General features: G+C 46.3%; 2 protein-coding genes across 2 annotated transcripts; both read left to right on the plus strand.

Moving 5' to 3' along the window:
- The first annotated feature begins 1,311 nt into the window (after positions 1 to 1,311).
- LOC142888171 (protein-glutamine gamma-glutamyltransferase 2-like) lies at positions 1,312 to 8,347 on the plus strand. The gene is made up of 15 exons (XM_076026240.1): positions 1,312 to 1,455; positions 1,791 to 1,976; positions 2,071 to 2,304; positions 2,445 to 2,563; positions 2,711 to 2,839; positions 3,230 to 3,398; positions 3,929 to 4,061; positions 4,621 to 4,724; positions 5,024 to 5,112; positions 5,526 to 5,679; positions 6,140 to 6,228; positions 6,660 to 6,846; positions 6,934 to 7,094; positions 7,185 to 7,318; positions 8,021 to 8,347. Exons 1-15 carry the CDS (start codon positions 1,446 to 1,448, stop codon positions 8,166 to 8,168), a joined length of 2,046 nt encoding a protein of 681 aa, XP_075882355.1. The 5' UTR covers positions 1,312 to 1,445; the 3' UTR covers positions 8,169 to 8,347.
- Positions 8,348 to 11,939: 3,592 nt separating this feature from the next.
- LOC142888172 (protein-glutamine gamma-glutamyltransferase 2-like) lies at positions 11,940 to 18,470 on the plus strand. Its single transcript, XM_076026241.1, has 14 exons — positions 11,940 to 12,117; positions 12,220 to 12,453; positions 12,570 to 12,688; positions 12,839 to 12,967; positions 13,299 to 13,485; positions 13,834 to 13,966; positions 14,656 to 14,757; positions 15,413 to 15,503; positions 15,694 to 15,850; positions 16,280 to 16,368; positions 16,808 to 16,991; positions 17,067 to 17,218; positions 17,325 to 17,458; positions 18,193 to 18,470. Exons 1-14 carry the CDS (start codon positions 11,940 to 11,942, stop codon positions 18,356 to 18,358), a joined length of 2,055 nt encoding a protein of 684 aa, XP_075882356.1. The 3' UTR covers positions 18,359 to 18,470.

An 18,470-nucleotide genomic window follows, 5' to 3' on the forward strand; every position in this document is an offset into this window, starting at 1 on the left:
CTGTCGACTGGATTTTGCATGTTCTTCCTGTGCCTGTGGCTTCTCTCCAGTTCTTGGGGCTTCCTCAGCAGTCCAAAGACACATTAGACTAACTGGCTACTCTTGAGTTGTCTGTTAGTTATGAACCAACACATCACCCAGCTGGGATGTATTTTACTGCTGATTCCTGTCAAAAGTTGTCAATTGTTGCTGAGCACATCCTTTTTGTAACTGCAATGGGACTCTACTGTCAGTGAACTTCTCAGACATTAAAAAAGGTTCTTCTACGTGCTCTTTTGTGGCAATTTTGGCATTGTTTCATTTAATTTATTTGAATAATTTATGTTATTTAAATATTACCTTCAAGTTGTTATTTATTACAAGTTGTGTTTTATGTTGCCAGTTTGAGAGAGGTTGCTCCAAAAAAGCGCCATTTCAGTACTTCTTCAGAAACACTTATTGCAGCCTTTTTTTTTTTTATTGCCCTCTTGGTGTGTTGAGTTAAGAAACTCTGCACGTCCAGCTTTTCATTATTATAATTAGCCACTCATTTTTACATCTTCCATGGGGCAAAAACTCAAATTTATTTTAATTCTTTACTTTAGTTCTTCACGATATGAAGTTTTTTTTTTTTGTTTTTTTTTTGTTAACTTTAGAGCACAGAACTTTTCACATGACTGACGAGGACTGTTACAACTCATTGAATAAATGATTGAAACAAAATGCATTTTCTTTTTTTTTTCTTTCTCATTTTCTTTTCTTTTTATTGTTGCCAACATTTTTTATACAATTACTTTTTTTTTTTTAACGTGCAGATTTTTACGTCAACAGCTTCAACTTCCTGAACACTGTCGCACTTTACAAGGAATCACCAGCCCATCTCTTAATAAATGGATACAGACATAAATAGAGGTTGTTACGGCCGTCGCGAAACGGAAATGTGTGCTGCCTCTTCATCACTCTCACCTCCAAGCTGGCTGCCTGCACCCTGACACACCCTGCATCGCCTCGCCTCGCCCCTTCTCCAGTCTGATTGGTGCGGCGTCTGGGAAGTCCAGTTCACCACCTACATAAGAGCCCACCTGTGCCTGCTTCCCGATTGGTGCGGCGTCTATTCACCTGCCCAACTCCAGCCACTCACCAGAGACCAAAGCCTAAAAAGTATTTTGTTTTGTGCCTTTATCTCCACAATAAACTTTCATTGCCTAAACATCTGGGTTTTGTGTTACTTCCCTTTTCCCCAGCGAGGCAGGTTGTAACAGGTGTAAACAACTTTAACGGGCCTCCCAACTAAAAACAGTTCAGTTGTGCTGTGGGCGGAGGAAGAGGCGGGGAGGAGTGAGAGGGAGGAGCTCAAGTTTCAGGCTTCGTGAACTTCTTAAATAGGCTCAGTTGTCGCACTGGCAGCAGCAGAGGAGACCCTTGGCACCTACCACAAGCTGAGTGATCGCATATCGACTGCAGACATGAGTCAAGGTGAGTAAAGAGAGAAAAGTTTGCTCTTTTTGAAACCGTTCTACCCAGAAAGGCAGTTCTGGTGGGGACAACACATTTATTTTCTATTTCTGCACTAAATGCCTGATTCGATTAAAACCACATGAGGTGCACCGAGTGACTGAGGACATTGCACAACAATCAACAACAAACTGTCTGGCAGGAAATGACACTCTGTCTGCTTTCGCTTCACTGTGTATGGGATTTTTTTTTGTTTCCTTTTGTCTATTTGTTTTATTTTACATATTCAAAACTAAACTGGTGGTTAAAAAAAAAAAAAAAAAAAAAAGTGACACTCGCCTCCTCCGTGCACACAGCGCTGCACCTGGAGCACTATGACCTGAACATCGGGGAGAACAACGCCAGCCACCACACAGAGCTCTTCGGAGAGGAGCGGCTGATCGTCCGCAGGGGTGAGCCCTTCAACATCACCCTGCACGTCAAGACCGACAGCGGCAGGTTCCCGCTGGACGACAACAGCTTCTTCCTCATCGCAGAGACTGGTATGCCGCTTGGTTGCAAACGTGCCGCTACGATGCTTCACTTTCTGAGTTGACTTTTAGTTTTAACGTGCAAATGAAAATCTGTCTCCAAAAGGGCCGTCGCCCACAAAAGAGTCTGGCACCCGGGTCACCTTTGCCCTACAGCAGGTCACCGACAAGACTCAGTGGAGCGCCTCGGCTACTTACGGTCCGGCCGAAAATACAATCATTGTGTCCATCAGCTCGTCGCCCAATGCTCCCATCGGGGTCTACAAGTTGACTCTGGACCAGCAGGACACGAAGATCCCTCTGGGAGAGTTCACCCTTCTCTTTAATGCTTGGTGCCTCAGTGAGTTTTGTGCCCCCTGCTGCCCTTCTTCCTGATTATTTGTAGCACAGCTAGCATATTGGTGAAAAGCCCTGAACAGATAATCGTCATTTCTTTAAATAATTTTTTGCTGTCTTTGCATTGTCTGTCTGACCTCACAGGAGATGTGGTCTACATGCCCAAGGATGCCAAGAGACAGGAATACATTTTGGAAAAAATTGGGAGGGTCTACAAGGGAACCTTCAAAAGAATCTCTGAGACTCCCTGGGACTTTGGACAGGTGCGCATTGTGCTCTCCCTCGGCTGCGAAGCGAACTTGCTTGTGGCAAAATATGTTTACCAAAGAGCAGCAATAGAAAGTGAATTAAATGTGACGCTGTCTGACATTACTTTCCCTCCCATCCCCTGGTTTTGTGTCCGTCCACAGTTTGAGCCAGATGTACTGAGGATCTGTTTCAAGATCCTAGACTCCAGCCCCAACTATCTTGCCAATGCCAACGAGGACTGTTCATCCAGGAAAGACCCCATCTATGTGTCCAGGGTGCTGAGTGCCATGGTAGGTCTGGTTCCCGCTTTTATGAGGAGATTAGGGCCCTCATAGGTTGACTCTTCATCAGCCAGGCAACCTCCTGCCCACTCAGATTTATTACTATGGGCCGTTTCACTTTATCTCCAGGCAACTAAGCTTCTACATGGAAAAACGCCACCTTTGAATGAGTCTGGCAGTCCTGCTGCAGCACAGACTGCTTGAGCTGCAGAACCTTCTGCCATCCAAGTCTGTCAAGCTTAGGTGTGCGGTTGAGTAAACCTTGGCAGACTTCAAAAAATGGCAACTAGCCACGTTTAGTGATACACGCAAAGAATTTGTGCGAGCAAACATGCTGCATTTGATCTCTTTGCGGTCCTGTCCACCTGTCTCACCATCCTCCTTGTTCTGCCCCCACAGATCAACAGCAACGACGACAACGGCGTGCTTGTGGGGGAGTGGTATGAATACCCGGACGGGGTCTTCCCGTGGGACTGGTATGGCAGCGCCGAGATTCTGCAGCGGTGGGACGAGAGTGGCCCCGTCCGTTACGGCCAGTGCTGGGTGTTTGCCGCCGTTGCGTGCACAGGTAGAGGGGTGTATTTTTAGGTGTGACAGAATTCTGCAGCTATTTTTCAAGCTTGCGCACTGGCTAGGGTTGCCACCTCCTAGAGTTTCAAATTTGGGTCTTCTCGGGGGAGGGGGGGTGGGAGGGGGAGATCTCAAGTCTGTCGACGACGGGGGAGGTGGGGAGGCGGAGGCGTCCCCAAAATATACGGCACAAAGTGAAGTGCGTCCCGTATCAGTTCATTACGGGACAGGTTTTTTTAGTTGCCAAATATGGGACAATCGCCTATTTTACGGGAGTAGACCACAGACGGAAATCAAATGAGGTTTTGTCATTTTCCCTAAAAGACGGGACAAATTGTGTCCCGGGAGAGATTTTATTTTTCCTGGGACAGGTGGTGAAAAAAGAACAATTCTGGGAAAACGGGATGGGTGGCAACCCTAGCACTGGCAACTCACCACCTCGCTGTGATTGAACTCCGAATTTAGCACCTAATCTTTTGTTTTGACATGTGATGGCCAACAACGTGCGTGTGCCTGTGTGTTCTCCAGTGTCTCGCGTTTTGGGCATCCCGTGTCGAGTGGTGACCAACTTCGAATCGGCGCACGACAGCAACGCTAACCTCTGTATCGATAACATCTACGGAATGGATGGTGAGAGAATATCCGGGGGCGACTCGATATGGTGAGTGTGGACTTGTTTTATCACATCCACATTAGCTTTTATCTCGTGGTCCAAGTTCCTGTATTCTCAGCGGCTCTGCGTTTAAATTTTTTTCCCTGTTCGCTGGTCTGTCTATGTCTGTAACTGTCTTCCACACAATCTCACTACCTTCCACAATAGGACCAATAGATGTGCTGCTCCAAACATCATGTTCCTACAAAGGATAATGGGCTTGACATTTTACAGCATCATGTATAAATTTGGTTTGGATAAGGGCCTGAGTTTGAGTGCAGGGGCACTGCATCTTGCTGACATTCCTCTAAACTCTGGACCTGTTGACTTGTGTAAAGATAAGATGCACTCAAGTTGACTTGTTGCTCTTACACTGGGGAAATTCACTTATCACTGGAGACACAAGGGAAATTGAATCTGACCTGTATTGACTTGAAAAACTGCATTGTTTAAAACTTTGGAAACATTGCAATGATGTACCTACCTCTGTCTCTTTGATGTTTTGTCTTTCAGTATTTGCAGTGATTGAAGCAAAGTTTTAACCTGCAACTTTTTATTCTCAAACAAGGAACTTTCATGTCTGGGTGGAGTGCTGGATGGACCGTCCTGATCTGGGTTCAGATTTTGATGGTTGGCAAGTCTGTGATCCAACCCCGCAGGAGACGAGTGATGGTAAACTTAACTTTTAATCATCCACTCTTTCTCCTGTCATGTGACCAACGATCATGCCGAACGTTGTGGTCTGATTCATGTATGTATCTGCAGGTTTGACCATGTTTGGTCAAAGAAGATATGGTGTTTGGCTAACGGATGTGTGACATCAGCCAGTAATCTCATTTTCAAAGGATTGTGGTTAGAAGTGGATTGTGATTTGTCTTATTTACTAAAATAACATACCAATAACATACCATACCTTTGCAAACGTATTATGTGCTCCAGACGTGACCTCTTGTGATGTGTGATGTTGTCAGGGGTGTTCTGCTGTGGGCCAGCCCCCGTGCGGGCCATCAAGGAAGGAGAGTTGACCAAGAAGTATGATGCACCATTTATTTACGCAGAGGTGAGCTTCACTCTTTAGTGTTCAGGAGGGCAAGTCATTTTTATTTGTGTATAAAACACATTTACAAACAGCAAAGCCGCACCAAAGTGCTTCACAACAAAAGTACATACAAATTCCCCTATATAAATAAAATTAAAAAATGAAGAGGCAATTGGGGAGAGCTACTCAAAAGTCAACGAAAAGAGATGAGACTTTAAAAGCGATTTGAAGGCACCCAAACTCAAGGTGCTAGCATACAGTTGCTCCAGCAGTGGCGTTCTGTCAGCAACATCATTTTCTTGCAGAATAATCAGAAAGATTCTAACATTAATAATTCCTCAGAGGCTGAAAAAGTCTGAAATGGCAGGAGCACCTTCAAGCGCCCAAGTGTGCTGGCCTCTTTCAACCTGTATGCACCTCTGCACACTTCCCAGGTGAATGCTGACGTGGTGAACTGGATGTACCTTCCCAGTGGGGAAAAGGTCAAAATCAATGTAAAGTCGGCGTCGGTTGGACGCTGCATCAGCACCAAAGCCCGGGGTTCAACCAAGAGACGCGATATCACAAACGTGTACAAATACGAGGAAGGTAATGGATCCACGCCAACAGACGACCCAGCTGACTTTCACTCAGTACAACTCTGGTTGGCGCTGCAGTTGTTTCAAACCAAACACCACTCGTCTTGCCAACTTTTGTTTACTGACTCTCACTATCGCACTGTTCAGCTTTGATTGTAAGGAGCAAAGAGTGGTCTGCTACCCATTACTCACCCAGGGAACAACAGATCTCCACGTCATTGACATTACATCATGTCACACACTTGTAATATTTTTTTGTAATACAAGGATATGATTGTAATTTTTTGAAGTTGTGTCTCTGGGGTGAAATGAGTTTTGTAGTTGTGTTCACTACAATACTTGACTCCTATATTGCCTTAAAAGGGTTGGTCCTATCACATGAACCCATGTGCCTCAAAAAATGTCATTTTGAAAGAACTAGAAAATCACTATGAACCCTTTTCTTGAAAAAAATAAAATCTTTTTATCAGGCTCGCAGGAGGAGAGGCACTCGTATGAGAAGGCTGACCACCGCAACAAGCTTCACCAGGAAGGAAAGGAGCCGGGGCTGAATCTTAAGGTGGCTCTTTGAGGGTTTTTACCTTTTTCTAGATGGTTCATCATCCGTCCTGTAGAGTAGCAATGTTAAAGTTGCAAGAGTAAGAAATGAGAGGAAGTGCTCCGAAACAATCTGCCAAATCGGCAAATCAAACAGGAAGAGGTAAACACACTGGGTATAAAAACCACAAACTGCCATGCAGCTTGGGGCACACAGCGTGCCTGTGAGATTGTTCTTCACGACTGAAAGACTTGTGATTGTGCAGTTTCCAGTTCATGTCTGTAGCATCATTATTGAGACACAATATTCCCTTCAGTTAAATACTTAAATTGTCGGAGCTTAAATGGTTGCAAAGCAGTTGAATGAGTCTTTATTTGCTATGTCTTCATCATGAGAACTGAAATTTTACATTTACAATCCACTCTCTCCCAACCACCTGTGACTGGCAACAGATCAAACTGGCTAAAGACATGGTAATGGGCAAAGACTTTGAAGTGTGTGCCCAAATCACAAACAACTGCATGGAGACAAAGGCCTGTAAAGTTGTGTTCATGGCCTCAGCTGTGGGCTACAACGGCAAACTTGGCGAGTACTGTGGATTTACCATGGAAGAAGCAGTGGAGCTGGCGCCAAACGAAGGTACACTGTTGTGCATCACTCTCACTGTACCAGGATCCAAGAAGGTTCAAACTGTTTTTGTTGGTTTTTTCCCCCCTCCTTCTCCAGTAAAGCACATCCCCCTGAAACTGGAACACAAAAATTATGCACCGGTAATCACGTCTGAAAGGCTGATCAAAGTGACGCTTATGACTTTGGACGGGGAGCATGAGGAGTACAACACAGCAGTGAAGACCATTGTGCTGGATGGACCGGATATTGAGATCAAAGTACGACTGGACTGTGGGGCCTTTTCCTGTGGCCATAATGTTTTTGTGTCTGTGTGAAATGCACTCCTCTAACTGAACACCTCTCTGCAGCTGTTGGGGGAAGCCAGAGTGAACCAGCCAATGGCGGTGGAGCTGAGCATGCTGAACACTTTACCCGAGAAGCTTCAGGACTGCAGCTTCATTGTGCAGGGCACCGGGCTCATTGCCGAAAAAATTGAGACCAGGTTTGTTGGCACAGATGGTTGGTTTGGAATCGCTCATACAATTTATCCCATTCCCTTGTTTTGGGAATGGGATAAACGGCTACGAGCAACCCTTCGAAGTCCCATTGAGGGACAAATGGTGGTAGCATAATGGCTGCCAGAGAAATAGTTTCACATTGAGTCATCGGTATTAGCAGAACTGGATGGCTGCTTTAAGAACGAAGAGCGACGCCGACTGGTTCCCTGGTTGGCTCTCGACTGAAGTGCTGTATCAACTGTCAACACAGCTGGCCAAGACGGTGCTGAAGTCCAGCGCAATTAGTGCCACAGTGTCATTTGCAGTCCTTATGCCAAGGACCTGCTGCACATTTAATATTAACGGAAATGCAAATGACAGTTACCATACCATAAAAGTCAGGTTTTGATGGTGCTTGGCTAATAATTAGGCTTTACCAGGTAAAAAAAAAATGCTGCTGTCATTGTGTTCATCTAAATCGGATTGCCGTGTCCTTTCACAACTCAAAGCCAGCAAACATGGCAAGTTACTATTGGTATTGACTTTTCAGGATGTCCTAAGTAACTAATTGGCCTCGACGTCGTCATTCACTGACAACATCGGAACAAATGGCATCAAGATGCCTGATGATATGGAAGCCATAGTCAAAATGCAACTTGTGCATGTGAAGCCGGTACTGCACTGAAACATGTCTGTCTGTCTTGCAGGATTGAACCGGTTGGTCCCAAAGAGGAGGCTAAAGCCAGAGTCGAGTTCAAACCCACCACTGCAGGCACCTGCATGCTGGTGGTGAGATTCAAAAGTGACAAACTGTCCAACGTCAACCAGTCGCTCAACATTGACGTGAAGGAATGATTTCTTTTTCCCCTTGTGATGATAATAAGTCAGTACAGTGGATTTTATAGCTAGCCTCTGCAAAAAGTCTTGCAATTGCCTCTAAGTCATGTAATCTTTTTCTTGATATGGCATTAAAACCAAACCACTGACTACAACTGTTCACAATCATGCAGGTCAATCACAGTGATGGGCTTTTAAGGTATTGGCATTACTAAAATAAAGTATTCAGTGATTTTGGGTTTGTTTTGTTTTTTTTTACATTTTCACACTTCCAATACTAATATGTTCAGTTTGAGATTAGCAGCATACAGTCTCTTGAGAAACAACCTTAATCATCAGTCCACACTGGTTTGCTGCCAGCTCGTGGAGAATTTACTCTGGCTAATTTAATGAGAAGGGTCCAAAACAACCTGAAAAATAACAGTACGGTCTGGTCAGAATGGACCCAGCACAGTCAGAGGCATTCAAACATGCCACTAGCCTCCAGGGTCAGCAACAGTCGGGAGGGAAGAAATATCAAGCATCTCACCACTGAGATGCAGAAGGTGGGTGAGGCTCTCAACACCGTCTACGAATATCTATTGTCACTCACAGCACCTGTAGCCTCGTTGCCTGGGGATCAGCCATCATTCTCTGCCACCCGGATCCTGCATCCTGCAAGCCCCCCCTAAGGGCATGATTCCACTGGCACGCGTCAGTTCGCCTCGCCTTGGAGGCATTTCCAAAAACTGTAAACGGGCTCAACAGGGAGTTCCAAATCCCTGATCCCCGACAAACTTGCCAACAGGTATAAAGTATAAGTACATATAGCCATGAGGGTTTTTATCTTTTTTTGGTTTTTTTGCATTTTAGCTCTTACATGACATTTCAACATTACCTTATATTTCAACACTTCCACATTTTTCATTTATCTTTACACATTCAACTGGTTTTAATTTAGTATGGTGCTGCAGCTGCTTAATGACATTATGTATGAGTTTTTCAGATAGGATCAACATATTACACCTGCTTCGCTTTGCATACATCCCACCTTCCACGTCTCCCACCTAAAGCCTTACAGGTTCAGTCTTCTCACTCCACCTGCAGCATCCTCTCCACCCCCCCAAGATAGTGGATGGGGCCGCAGTTGTTGATGTCCAGCACAAAGATGTCCTGTACCTGGTGGACTGGAAGGGGTATAGGGCTTAGTAACTTTCACAGGTCCCCAGGGGGCACATCGCAGACCCAACACTCATCCTCCTGCCACCCAGGCTGTGTCTCAATTCAGGGTCTGCATCCTTCGGAGCATGCACGTGAAAGGAAGTTGCGTCATAGCACTGCGTGAAGGCTTGTCCCAAATCCCGAAAATCCAAAGGACGCTCCAAATGTGTACTCGGAATGCGCCCTACTTTTAGCCGATTCCAAGGATACACCGCAACTATCCTTTGCGTCCTTCGGTAACCCTTGCTGTGTCTCAATTCAGGGTCTGCATCCTTGAAGTACGCATTTTGAAAGGAAGTTGCGTCATAGCACTGCGCGGAGGCATGTCCCAATTCCCAAAAGTCCTTAGGACGCTCAAAATGCATACTCGGAATGCGCCCTCGTTTTAGCCGATTTCCAAGGCTGCACCGCAACTATCCTTTGCGTACTTGTGTATCCCATGATGCTTTGCGTGTTGCTGCAAAGCATCGTGGGATCCTGGGAAGTCAGCTGAAATTAGCCGCATGTACTGGTAAAGACACAACATAAATTTAAGTATTGAAGTTTCACATAAAGTATCCAGTTTTTAACGTAGGATTTTACTTATTTGATCATCCAACGGCATCGTTAGATGGCTAACCAATGGTTAGCTTGATACTATAAAAACGTCACTTACGGGGTTGGCCAGCAGGAGGGAAAGGCGGTGACGAAACGAGGAAATACACCGAAGGCTAGACCGTCCCGTGTGGTTACCGGGGAGGCAGGGTTTGGTCCGTCCTTCTAGGCTGGGGCCTCGAAGAACGCTTCCTTCAGATGGAGGACACTCCGTTCGAAGGGTGCAGACCCTGAATTGAGACACAGCACCTGTGTCTCTGCGAAGGGTGCAGACCCTGATTTGAGACACGGGCTGTGTCTCAATTCAGGGTCAGCACCCTTCAGAGTATGCATTTGAGTATGCGTCATAGCACTTCGCGAAGGCTTGTCCCAAATTACCAAAAGTGAAACGGGCGTGGTGTGAACCCAAATGCAGCACGAACAGCGTAGTAGAGATTGCAATGAGGGGGAAGGCGTTGGATCAGGAGCAGGCCCGAACCAACAAGGACCAGGGAACAGGCAGACAGACACCAGAGACGCAGAGGCTGTAGACGTGGTCGGGGGCAGAAGGCTGGTCGGGTTGCCGGGGAGCTGGCGGTCGAGGCAGGTCGGGGACTGAAGGCTGGTCGGGTTGCTGGGGGGCAGGACGTCAGGGATAAACGGGGTCGGAACCGAGAAGGCAGGAGGCGGATTACCAAGAGCGGAAGCGGGCAGGTCAGAACACAGCCACAGCATCAGTCTCTCTCTTCCCCTCCTCCTCTTGTGTCTGATTGCAGATCCCACACCAGCCCCGTGATGAGGTAGCAGGTGGAACCAGCTGCAATCTACAATCAACACACCTGCTACTAAAGGGAAGCTGAGAGACTGCACATCCAGCTTTTTAATATTATAATTAACCACTCATTGTTCATCTTCCAAATGGCAAAAACTTGTTTTTCACAATATGAATTCAATTTTGTGTTTTTTTTACTTTTTGAACACAGAACTTTTCACATGACTGACAAGAGCTGTGACAACTCAATGAATAAACGATTGAAACCAAAAGTGTTTTTTTTTAATAGTATTTTTCATTTTATGTTCTTTTTATTGCTGCCAACATTTGCGATACAATTATTTTTCTTGGCTTGACGATTTTTATGTCAACAGCTTCAACTTCCTGTTTAGTGTCATTCTTAACAAGGAATCGCCTGCCCTCCTCTTAATAAATGAATGCATACATAAATAGAGGAAGGTCAAATTATAATGTGGGAGGAGGCAATCAACATGAATGGAATTAGCTGAGGTCACAGGTGGAAGTGGCATAAATAACGAGACACAAGTTCAACTGAGACATCACAGCCAAAGTGAGGCAGACTGTACCTGAACAAGGAGGAAGGTAGCGCGACAAATTATCGTGGTTTCATACTGAGCTGTTGAACAAATAATTGTTTTGCTTTCATGTGTTTTTGCAACTTCTTTTCCATGTTGCTGTGGAATGAGTGACAGACTTTAATGGGCCTTCTGATTAAAAACTGTTTAATTATGATGTGAGAGGGGTGACGGGCAGGTGGAGAAGGGAAGTGGGAGGAGAAGAGGGTGCCAAGCTCAAGTTTCATGCGCCATTACTTCTTAAACAGGCACCGTTGGCGCACTGGCAGCAGCAGAAGAGACCCTTGGCATCCACCACGAGCTGAGTGGCCACATATCAACTGCAGACATGACTCAAGGTGAGTAAAGAGGGAGACAGTTTGCTCTTCTTGAAACTGTTCGACCCAGAAAGTCAGTTCTGGTGGGAGCAACAATATTTTTTTTCCCCCCATTTCTGTGCTTGATGCCCAATTCCATTAAAACCCTGATGAAGACATGAGTGACTGAGGATATTGCACTACAACCCCTGTGTGACAGGGACTGAAACTCAATGTCTGCTTTCGATCACTGTCTGTGGGATTTTTTTTCTTCCCGTTTGCATATTCGTTTTATTTTACTCGTTCAAATCTAAACTGTGGTGGCAAAAAGGTGCCATTCGTCTCTTCCTCCATGCACACAGTGCTGCAGCTGGACTATAACCTGAGTATCAAGAAGAACAATGACAGCCACCACACAAAGTCTTTCAAAGAGGAGCAGCTGATCCTCCGCAGGGGTGAGCAGTTCGACCTCATCCTGCACGGCAAGGTCCCGCTGGACGACAACCGCTGCTTCCTCATCGCCGAGACCGGTAGGCCTCAGCCGCTTGGCTGCAAACGTGCAACTATGATGCTTCACTGTCTGCGTTGACTTTTAGTTTTAACGTGCAAATTAACTTCTGCATCTCCAAAAGGGCCGGCGCCCACAGAAGAGTCTGGCACCCGGGTCACCATTGCCCTACAGCAGGTCATCAACGAGACTCAGTGGAGCACCCAGCCTACTTACTGTTCGACCACAAATACAACCACAGTGTCCATCAGATCGTCACCGAACGCTCCCATCGGGGTCTACAAGTTGACTTTGGACCAGCAGGACACCAAGATCCCGCTAGGAGAGTTCACCCTTCTCTTTAATGCTTGGTGCCCCAGTGAGTTCTGTGCCCCCCCCCCCCCCCCCCCCCCCACCACCACTCTTCTTCCTGTTGCAGGTTAGTGAAAAGCGGTTCACAGATGATCACCGGCATTTTTCTGTCTGCTCTCGCAGAGGATACGGTTTACATCCCCACGGAGCCAGAGAGGCAGGAGTACATTTTGGAAAAAAATGGGAAGATCTTCAAGGGAACCTTCAAAAAAATCTCTGGGACTCCCTGGGACTTTGGACAGGTGCGCATTGGGCTCTCCCTCGGCTGCAAAGCAAACTTACTTGTGTCTAAATGTTACCTTTACTAAAGAGCAGCAATAGAAAGTGAATTGAATGTAACGCTGTCTGACATTACTTTCCCTCCCGTCCCCTGGTTTCGTGTCCGTCCACAGTTTGAGCCAGATGTACTGAGGATCTGTTTCAAGATACTAGACTCCAGCCCCAAATATCTTTCCAACGCCAACGAGGACTGTTCATCCAGGAAAGACCCCATCTATGTGTCCAGGGTGCTGAGTGCCATGGTAGGTCTGGTTCCCGCTCTTATGAGGAGATTGGGGCCCCTCATAGGTTGACTCTTCATCAGCCAGGCAACCTCCTGCCCGCTCAGATTTATTACTATGGGGCTTGTCGAGGTTTTTTTTTTTCTCCACGCAAATAGGCTTCTAGATGAAAACCATACAAACTTTTAGGGAGTCTGGCAGTGCAGCCAAGTCTGTCAAGCTTAGGTGTCCGGTTGAGTCGACCTTGGCAGACTTCAAAACCACTTGAAAAGAAAATGGCAACTAGCTAAACATGCTGCATTTAATCTCTTTGCGGGCCTGTCCAACTGTCTCACCTTGCTCGGCCCCACAGATCAACAGCACCAACAAGAGAGTGCTTGTGAGAAAAAGGTCCAATGAGAACCTGGACGGGGTCACCCCGACGAACTGGGTCGACCCGTCGAACTGGGGCGGCAGCGCCGAGATCCTGCGGCGGTGGGACGAGTGTGGCCCCGTCCGTTTCGGCAACTGCTGGGTGTTCGCCGCCGTCGCGTGCACAGGTAGAGAGCCGTACTTTTAGATGGGACAATATTCCGCAACCCAGGGGTGCACTGGCCATCGGGCGTACCGGGCAATTCCCGGTGGGCCGACACATTTGGTCCGGCCGGGTTGTGAAGCGGACCCGGTACCGGTGATGACAGTAAACCTAGGTCTACTGCCACCTGCTGGCCTGCTTCTATACTGCTACAGGACCGCATGTAACGGCCAGAGACACAAGTCACCCCTAGCCGCAGCCATTTTCCCACCTTGCGCATTAACGAGTCACCACCTCGTTGTGAGCGAACTCAGAATTTAGCACCTAATCTTTTGGCTTGGCATGTGATGCCGACGTCGTGTGTCGTCTCTAGTGTTTCGCGCTTTGGGCATCCCTTGCCGAGTGGTGACCACCTTCGACTCGACGCACGACAGCAACGGCAACCTCACGATCGATGATATCTACAGACTGGGTGATGAAGGAATCTGCGGGGGGAACTCTATAAGGTTGGTGCGGACCCAACTTGATCAATAACTTGTGTTGGCCTTGAGATTTTATCTCTTTCCTGCCTTCTCCGCGGCTCTGTTGTGTTTACATGCATGTTTTCTGTTTGCTTTTTGTTCTTTATGTATTCGTTAGCTGGTACTGCAAAACTACCATCCAAAGTTGGACCTACTGCTCGCAACATCATGTTCCTACAAGGGATGATGGGCTTCTTGACATTTTGGCGCATAACATTTAAATTTCCTTTGGATGAGGGCCAAAGGGCTGGGGATTAATTGTTGTATGCACTCAAACATGCAGCTCAACAACCCTAAGCATGTCCGATTGCGTGCAAGGGCACTGCATCCTGCCGGCGTTCCTCTCTAAACTGTGGACCTGCAGTTAAAGATAAGATGCACTCAAGCGGATTTATTGCTTTTATGCCAGGGAAATTCACTTATCGCTCGAGACAAAGGGGAGCAGCTTCATGATTCAAAGACATGATATTTAACCGCGCAATTAAAGCTGCAGACATTATGGCTGTTTCTCGTATAGCGAACCTGTGATCCGGACAGAATCTGACCTGCATTGACTTGAAAAACTGCATTGTTTAAAACTTAAACGTTGCAATGATGTACCTGTCTCTTTCATGCTGTCGTTCAGCATGAATTGAAGCAAAGTTTTAACCTGCAACTTTTTATTCTCAAACAAGGAACTTTCATGTCTGGGTGGAGTGCTGGATGAACCGTCCTGATCTGGGTTCAGATTTTGATGGTTGGCAAGTCTGTGATCCAACCCAGCCGCAGAAGAGTGATGATGATGATGATGAGGACGATGGTAAACTTAAGTTTTAATCATCCACTCCTTCTCCTCGTGTGACACGCCATCATGCCAAACATTGCAGTCTGGGGGTCGTGGGTCTTCAGGTTTGGTCAAACAAGATGTAGCATTTGGCTAATGGATGTGACATGAGTGAGGAATTTCATTTTCAAAGGATTGTGGTTGGAAGTGGACCATGAGTTGTCTAGTCTACTAAACTAACATGCCATTGTGCTTTTGGCAAGGCAGCACGTTTCATAGACGAGGCAACTCGATGTACTTTACATGATTAAAAGTTCAAACATTATAAAACCATTTAAAATCAGACTGAGACAAAATGCAGAGAAAAGGGAACTTAAAATGCATAGAGCAGTAATAAAGGAGCATATAAATGGATAATGAGTTGAGCAAAAGCACTCGCTCACTAGCATAAGAGAAAAGAAGCCTTTAACCTGGATGTAAAAAAACGTTCACACTTGGGGCTGACTTCACATCGGTTTGTGTGCAGTGTAACAGCTAAATTCTGCTTCGCCATGTTTAGTTTGAACTCTGGGCTCCACTATCTGACCTGAGTCGACAGATCTTTCTAGGAAATCTAGAGAATTGCAAATCTACTATGTGCCCCACACCGTTTGTTGTGTGATGTTGGCAGCTGTGTTCTACCGTGGACCAGCCTCTGTGCGGGCCATCAAGGAAGGCGAGTTGACCAAGAAGTATGATGCACCATTTATTTACGCAGCGGTGAGTCTTGCTCTTCAGTGTTCAGGAGGTATATAGCATACAGTTGCTACTGCAGTAGCGTTCTGTCAGCAGTAAAAAAAATTGCAGAATAATCCGAAAGCTTCTGACACATCTCCGGGGCTGAAAAATGGCAGCACCTCCAGGTGCCTGAGTGCGCTGGCCTTCACTCTTACCTCTGCCCATTTCCCAGGTGAATGCTGATGTGGTGGCCTGGTTGTACCTTCCCAATGGACAGAAATTCAAACTCTTGGTAGATTCGTGTAAAGTTGGACGCTGCATCAGCACCAAAGCCCTGGGCTCAACTGGGAAGAGATGTGATATCACGCACGAGTACAAGTACACGGAAGGTAATGGCTCCACGCCAACAGACGACCCAGCTGACTTTCACTCAGTACAACTCCAGTTGGCACTGCAGTTGTTTCAAACCAAACGTCAGTTAGCTGACACCCACTCTTTCTGCTGTGTCTCACCCTGTGCAGCCTTGAGTGCAAGTTAGCAAAGGGTGGTCTACTACTCACCCAGGGAACAACAGTTCTCGACGTCATAGTCATAACAGCATGTCGCACACTTGGAATAACTTTTTTTTTTTTGTAATACAAGGATATGATTGTCAATTTTTGTAGTTGTGTTCACTACAATACTTGACTCCTAGATTGCCTTAAAAGGCTCTGCTCAGGTGTTGGTCCTATCACATCAACCCATGTTCCTCAAATGACGTTTTGAAAGAACTGAGATTTCTCCATGAATTTTTTTTTTTTTTTTCCTCTTTCTGTCAGGCTCGCAGGAGGAGAGGCGTGTGTATGAGAAGGCCAAACACCACAACAAGCTTCAGCAGGAAGGAAAGCAGCCAGGGCTAAACCTCAAGGTGGCTCTTTGGGGGGTTTTACCTTTTTCTAGAGGGTTCAGCAACACTACAAACATTGACACCACCGAGTCCATCCTGTAGAGTAGACTGTTAAAGTTGCAGTTAGTAAGTTGCAAAGTAGTAAATGTGAGGAAGTGCTCTGAAACCATCTGCCAAATCAAATGGGACGAGATAACCACACTCGGTATACAAACTGCCATGCAGCTTGGTGCACACAGTGTGCCTGAGATTTTTCTCCACAACCGAAAGGCTTGTGGAGCTTTCAGTTCATGTCTGGAGCATGGTTGAGATGCAATGTTCACTTCAGTTAACTACTTAACTTGTGTAAGCTTGACTGGTTGCAAAGCAGTTGAGTGAATCTTTGTCGCTGTGTCTCCATGAGAACTGAAATTTTACATTTACAGTCCACCTTCTCCCAACCACCTGTGACTGGCAACAGATCAAACTGGCTGAAGACATGGTAATAGGCAAAGACTTTGAAGTCTGTGCCGTAATCACAAACAACTTCATGGACAAGAAGGCCTGCAAAATTATGTTCATGGCCTCAGCTGTGGACCTCAACGGCAAAGTCGGGGAGTACTGTGCAATGACCATGGTAGATGTGGAGCTGCCTGCAAACGAAGGTACACTGTTCATCATTCTCACTGTCGTGCTCTAAGAAGATTCAAACTGTCTTTTTTTTTTCCCTACTTCTCCAGTAAGACGCGTGCCCCTGAAACTGGAATACAGATGCTATGCGTCAAAAATCACCTCGGAAAGGCTGATCAAACTGACGGCCCTGACGATGGATGGGGATTACAGTCAAACAGCGAAGACCATTGTGCTGGATGGGCCAGATATCGAGATCAGGGTACAACTGGACTGTGGGGTCTTTTCCTATGATCATAATGTTTTGTCTGTGCGAAATGGAGCACAGTGCAGAAACACGGCTCTGCTAACTGAACACCTCTCTGCAGATGTTGGCGCAAGCCAGAGTGAACCAGCCAATGGCGGTGGAGCTGACCATGCTGAACACTTTACCCGAGAAGCTTCAGGACTGCAGCTTCATCGTGCAGGGCGCCGACCTCATCGTCGACAAAATCGAAACCAGGTTTGTTGGAACTAATGGTCGGTTTGCAACTCTCCCCGTTTCCCACACAAACCGTTTGGAATCGCTCAGAAAAGTTATCATATTGCCTGGATTTTTATTAATACCCCCTTTTTTTTTTTAAACCAACTTTCAACAGCTATGAGCAACCATTTGAAGTCCCATTGCGGGACAAATGGTGGTAGCTTGACGGCTGCCAGGGAACTTGACTCGCATTGAGTCATCGTTATTGGCAGAACTGGATGGCTGCTTTAAGAACGAAGAGCGACACCGACTGGTTCCCTGGTTGGCTCTCGACTAAAGTGCTCCATCGACTGGCATTACAGCTGGCCAAGATGGTGCTAACATTCAGCTCACTCGGTGCCCCAATGTCTGAGTCCTTCTGCATAAGAGCTGCTGCAGTTGACATTAACCTAAATGCAAATGACAGTTACCATACAATAAGTCAGGTTTTGATGGTGCTTGGTTAATTAGGCTTTACCAGGTAAAAAAGAAAATGCTGCCATCATTGCATTTATCCAAATCAGATTTCCGGAAGCCAGCAAACACGACATGTTGGTTACTTATTGGTATGGATTTTTTAGGATGTCATGCTTGACTAATTGGCCTCAACGTCGTCATTCACTGCCAACATCGGAATAAATGGCCCCAAGATGCCTCATGACGTGGACGCTGCAGTTGAAATGCCACTTGTGTATGAGAAGCCAGTACTGCACTGAAACATGTCTGTCTTGCAGGATTAAACCGCTCTGTCCCAAAGAGGAGGCTAAAGCCAGAGTCGAGTTCACCCCCACCACTGCGGGCACCTGCATGCTGGTGGTGAGATTCAAAAGCGACAAACTGTCCAACGTCAACCGCTCGCTCAACATTGATGTGAAGGAGCCATTGCCTTCAGAAGGCTGAAGTGTAGTTTTCCTTGTGATATTAATATAATGATGGCCAGGATTTGTACATGTATATCAGTGATGGGCTTCTAAGATATTTGCATAACAAAATAAAGTTTTGAACTTTGAAA

The sequence above is a fragment of the Nelusetta ayraudi genome, unplaced genomic scaffold (assembly GCF_046127955.1).
Source record: "Nelusetta ayraudi isolate G7.1 ecotype Tasmania unplaced genomic scaffold, CSIRO-AGI_Nayr_v1 ptg000019l, whole genome shotgun sequence".
NCBI lineage: Eukaryota > Metazoa > Chordata > Actinopteri > Tetraodontiformes > Monacanthidae > Nelusetta > Nelusetta ayraudi.

Excerpts from the sequence above, each read along its gene's own strand:
- LOC142888172 (XM_076026241.1), top strand. The coding sequence starts at position 11,940 with ATGCACACAGTGCTGCAGCTGGACTATAACCTGAGTATCAAGAAGAAC. Across the intron at positions 12,689-12,838 it reads CTCCCTGGGACTTTGGACAG|TTTGAGCCAGATGTACTGAG; the intron begins GTGCGCATTGGG and ends GTCCGTCCACAG. Across the intron at positions 16,992-17,066 it reads GGAGCTGCCTGCAAACGAAG|TAAGACGCGTGCCCCTGAAA; the intron begins GTACACTGTTCA and ends CTACTTCTCCAG.
- LOC142888171 (XM_076026240.1), top strand. Across the intron at positions 3,399-3,928 it reads TGCCGCCGTTGCGTGCACAG|TGTCTCGCGTTTTGGGCATC; the intron begins GTAGAGGGGTGT and ends TGTGTTCTCCAG. Across the intron at positions 7,319-8,020 it reads GCCGAAAAAATTGAGACCAG|GATTGAACCGGTTGGTCCCA; the intron begins GTTTGTTGGCAC and ends TCTGTCTTGCAG.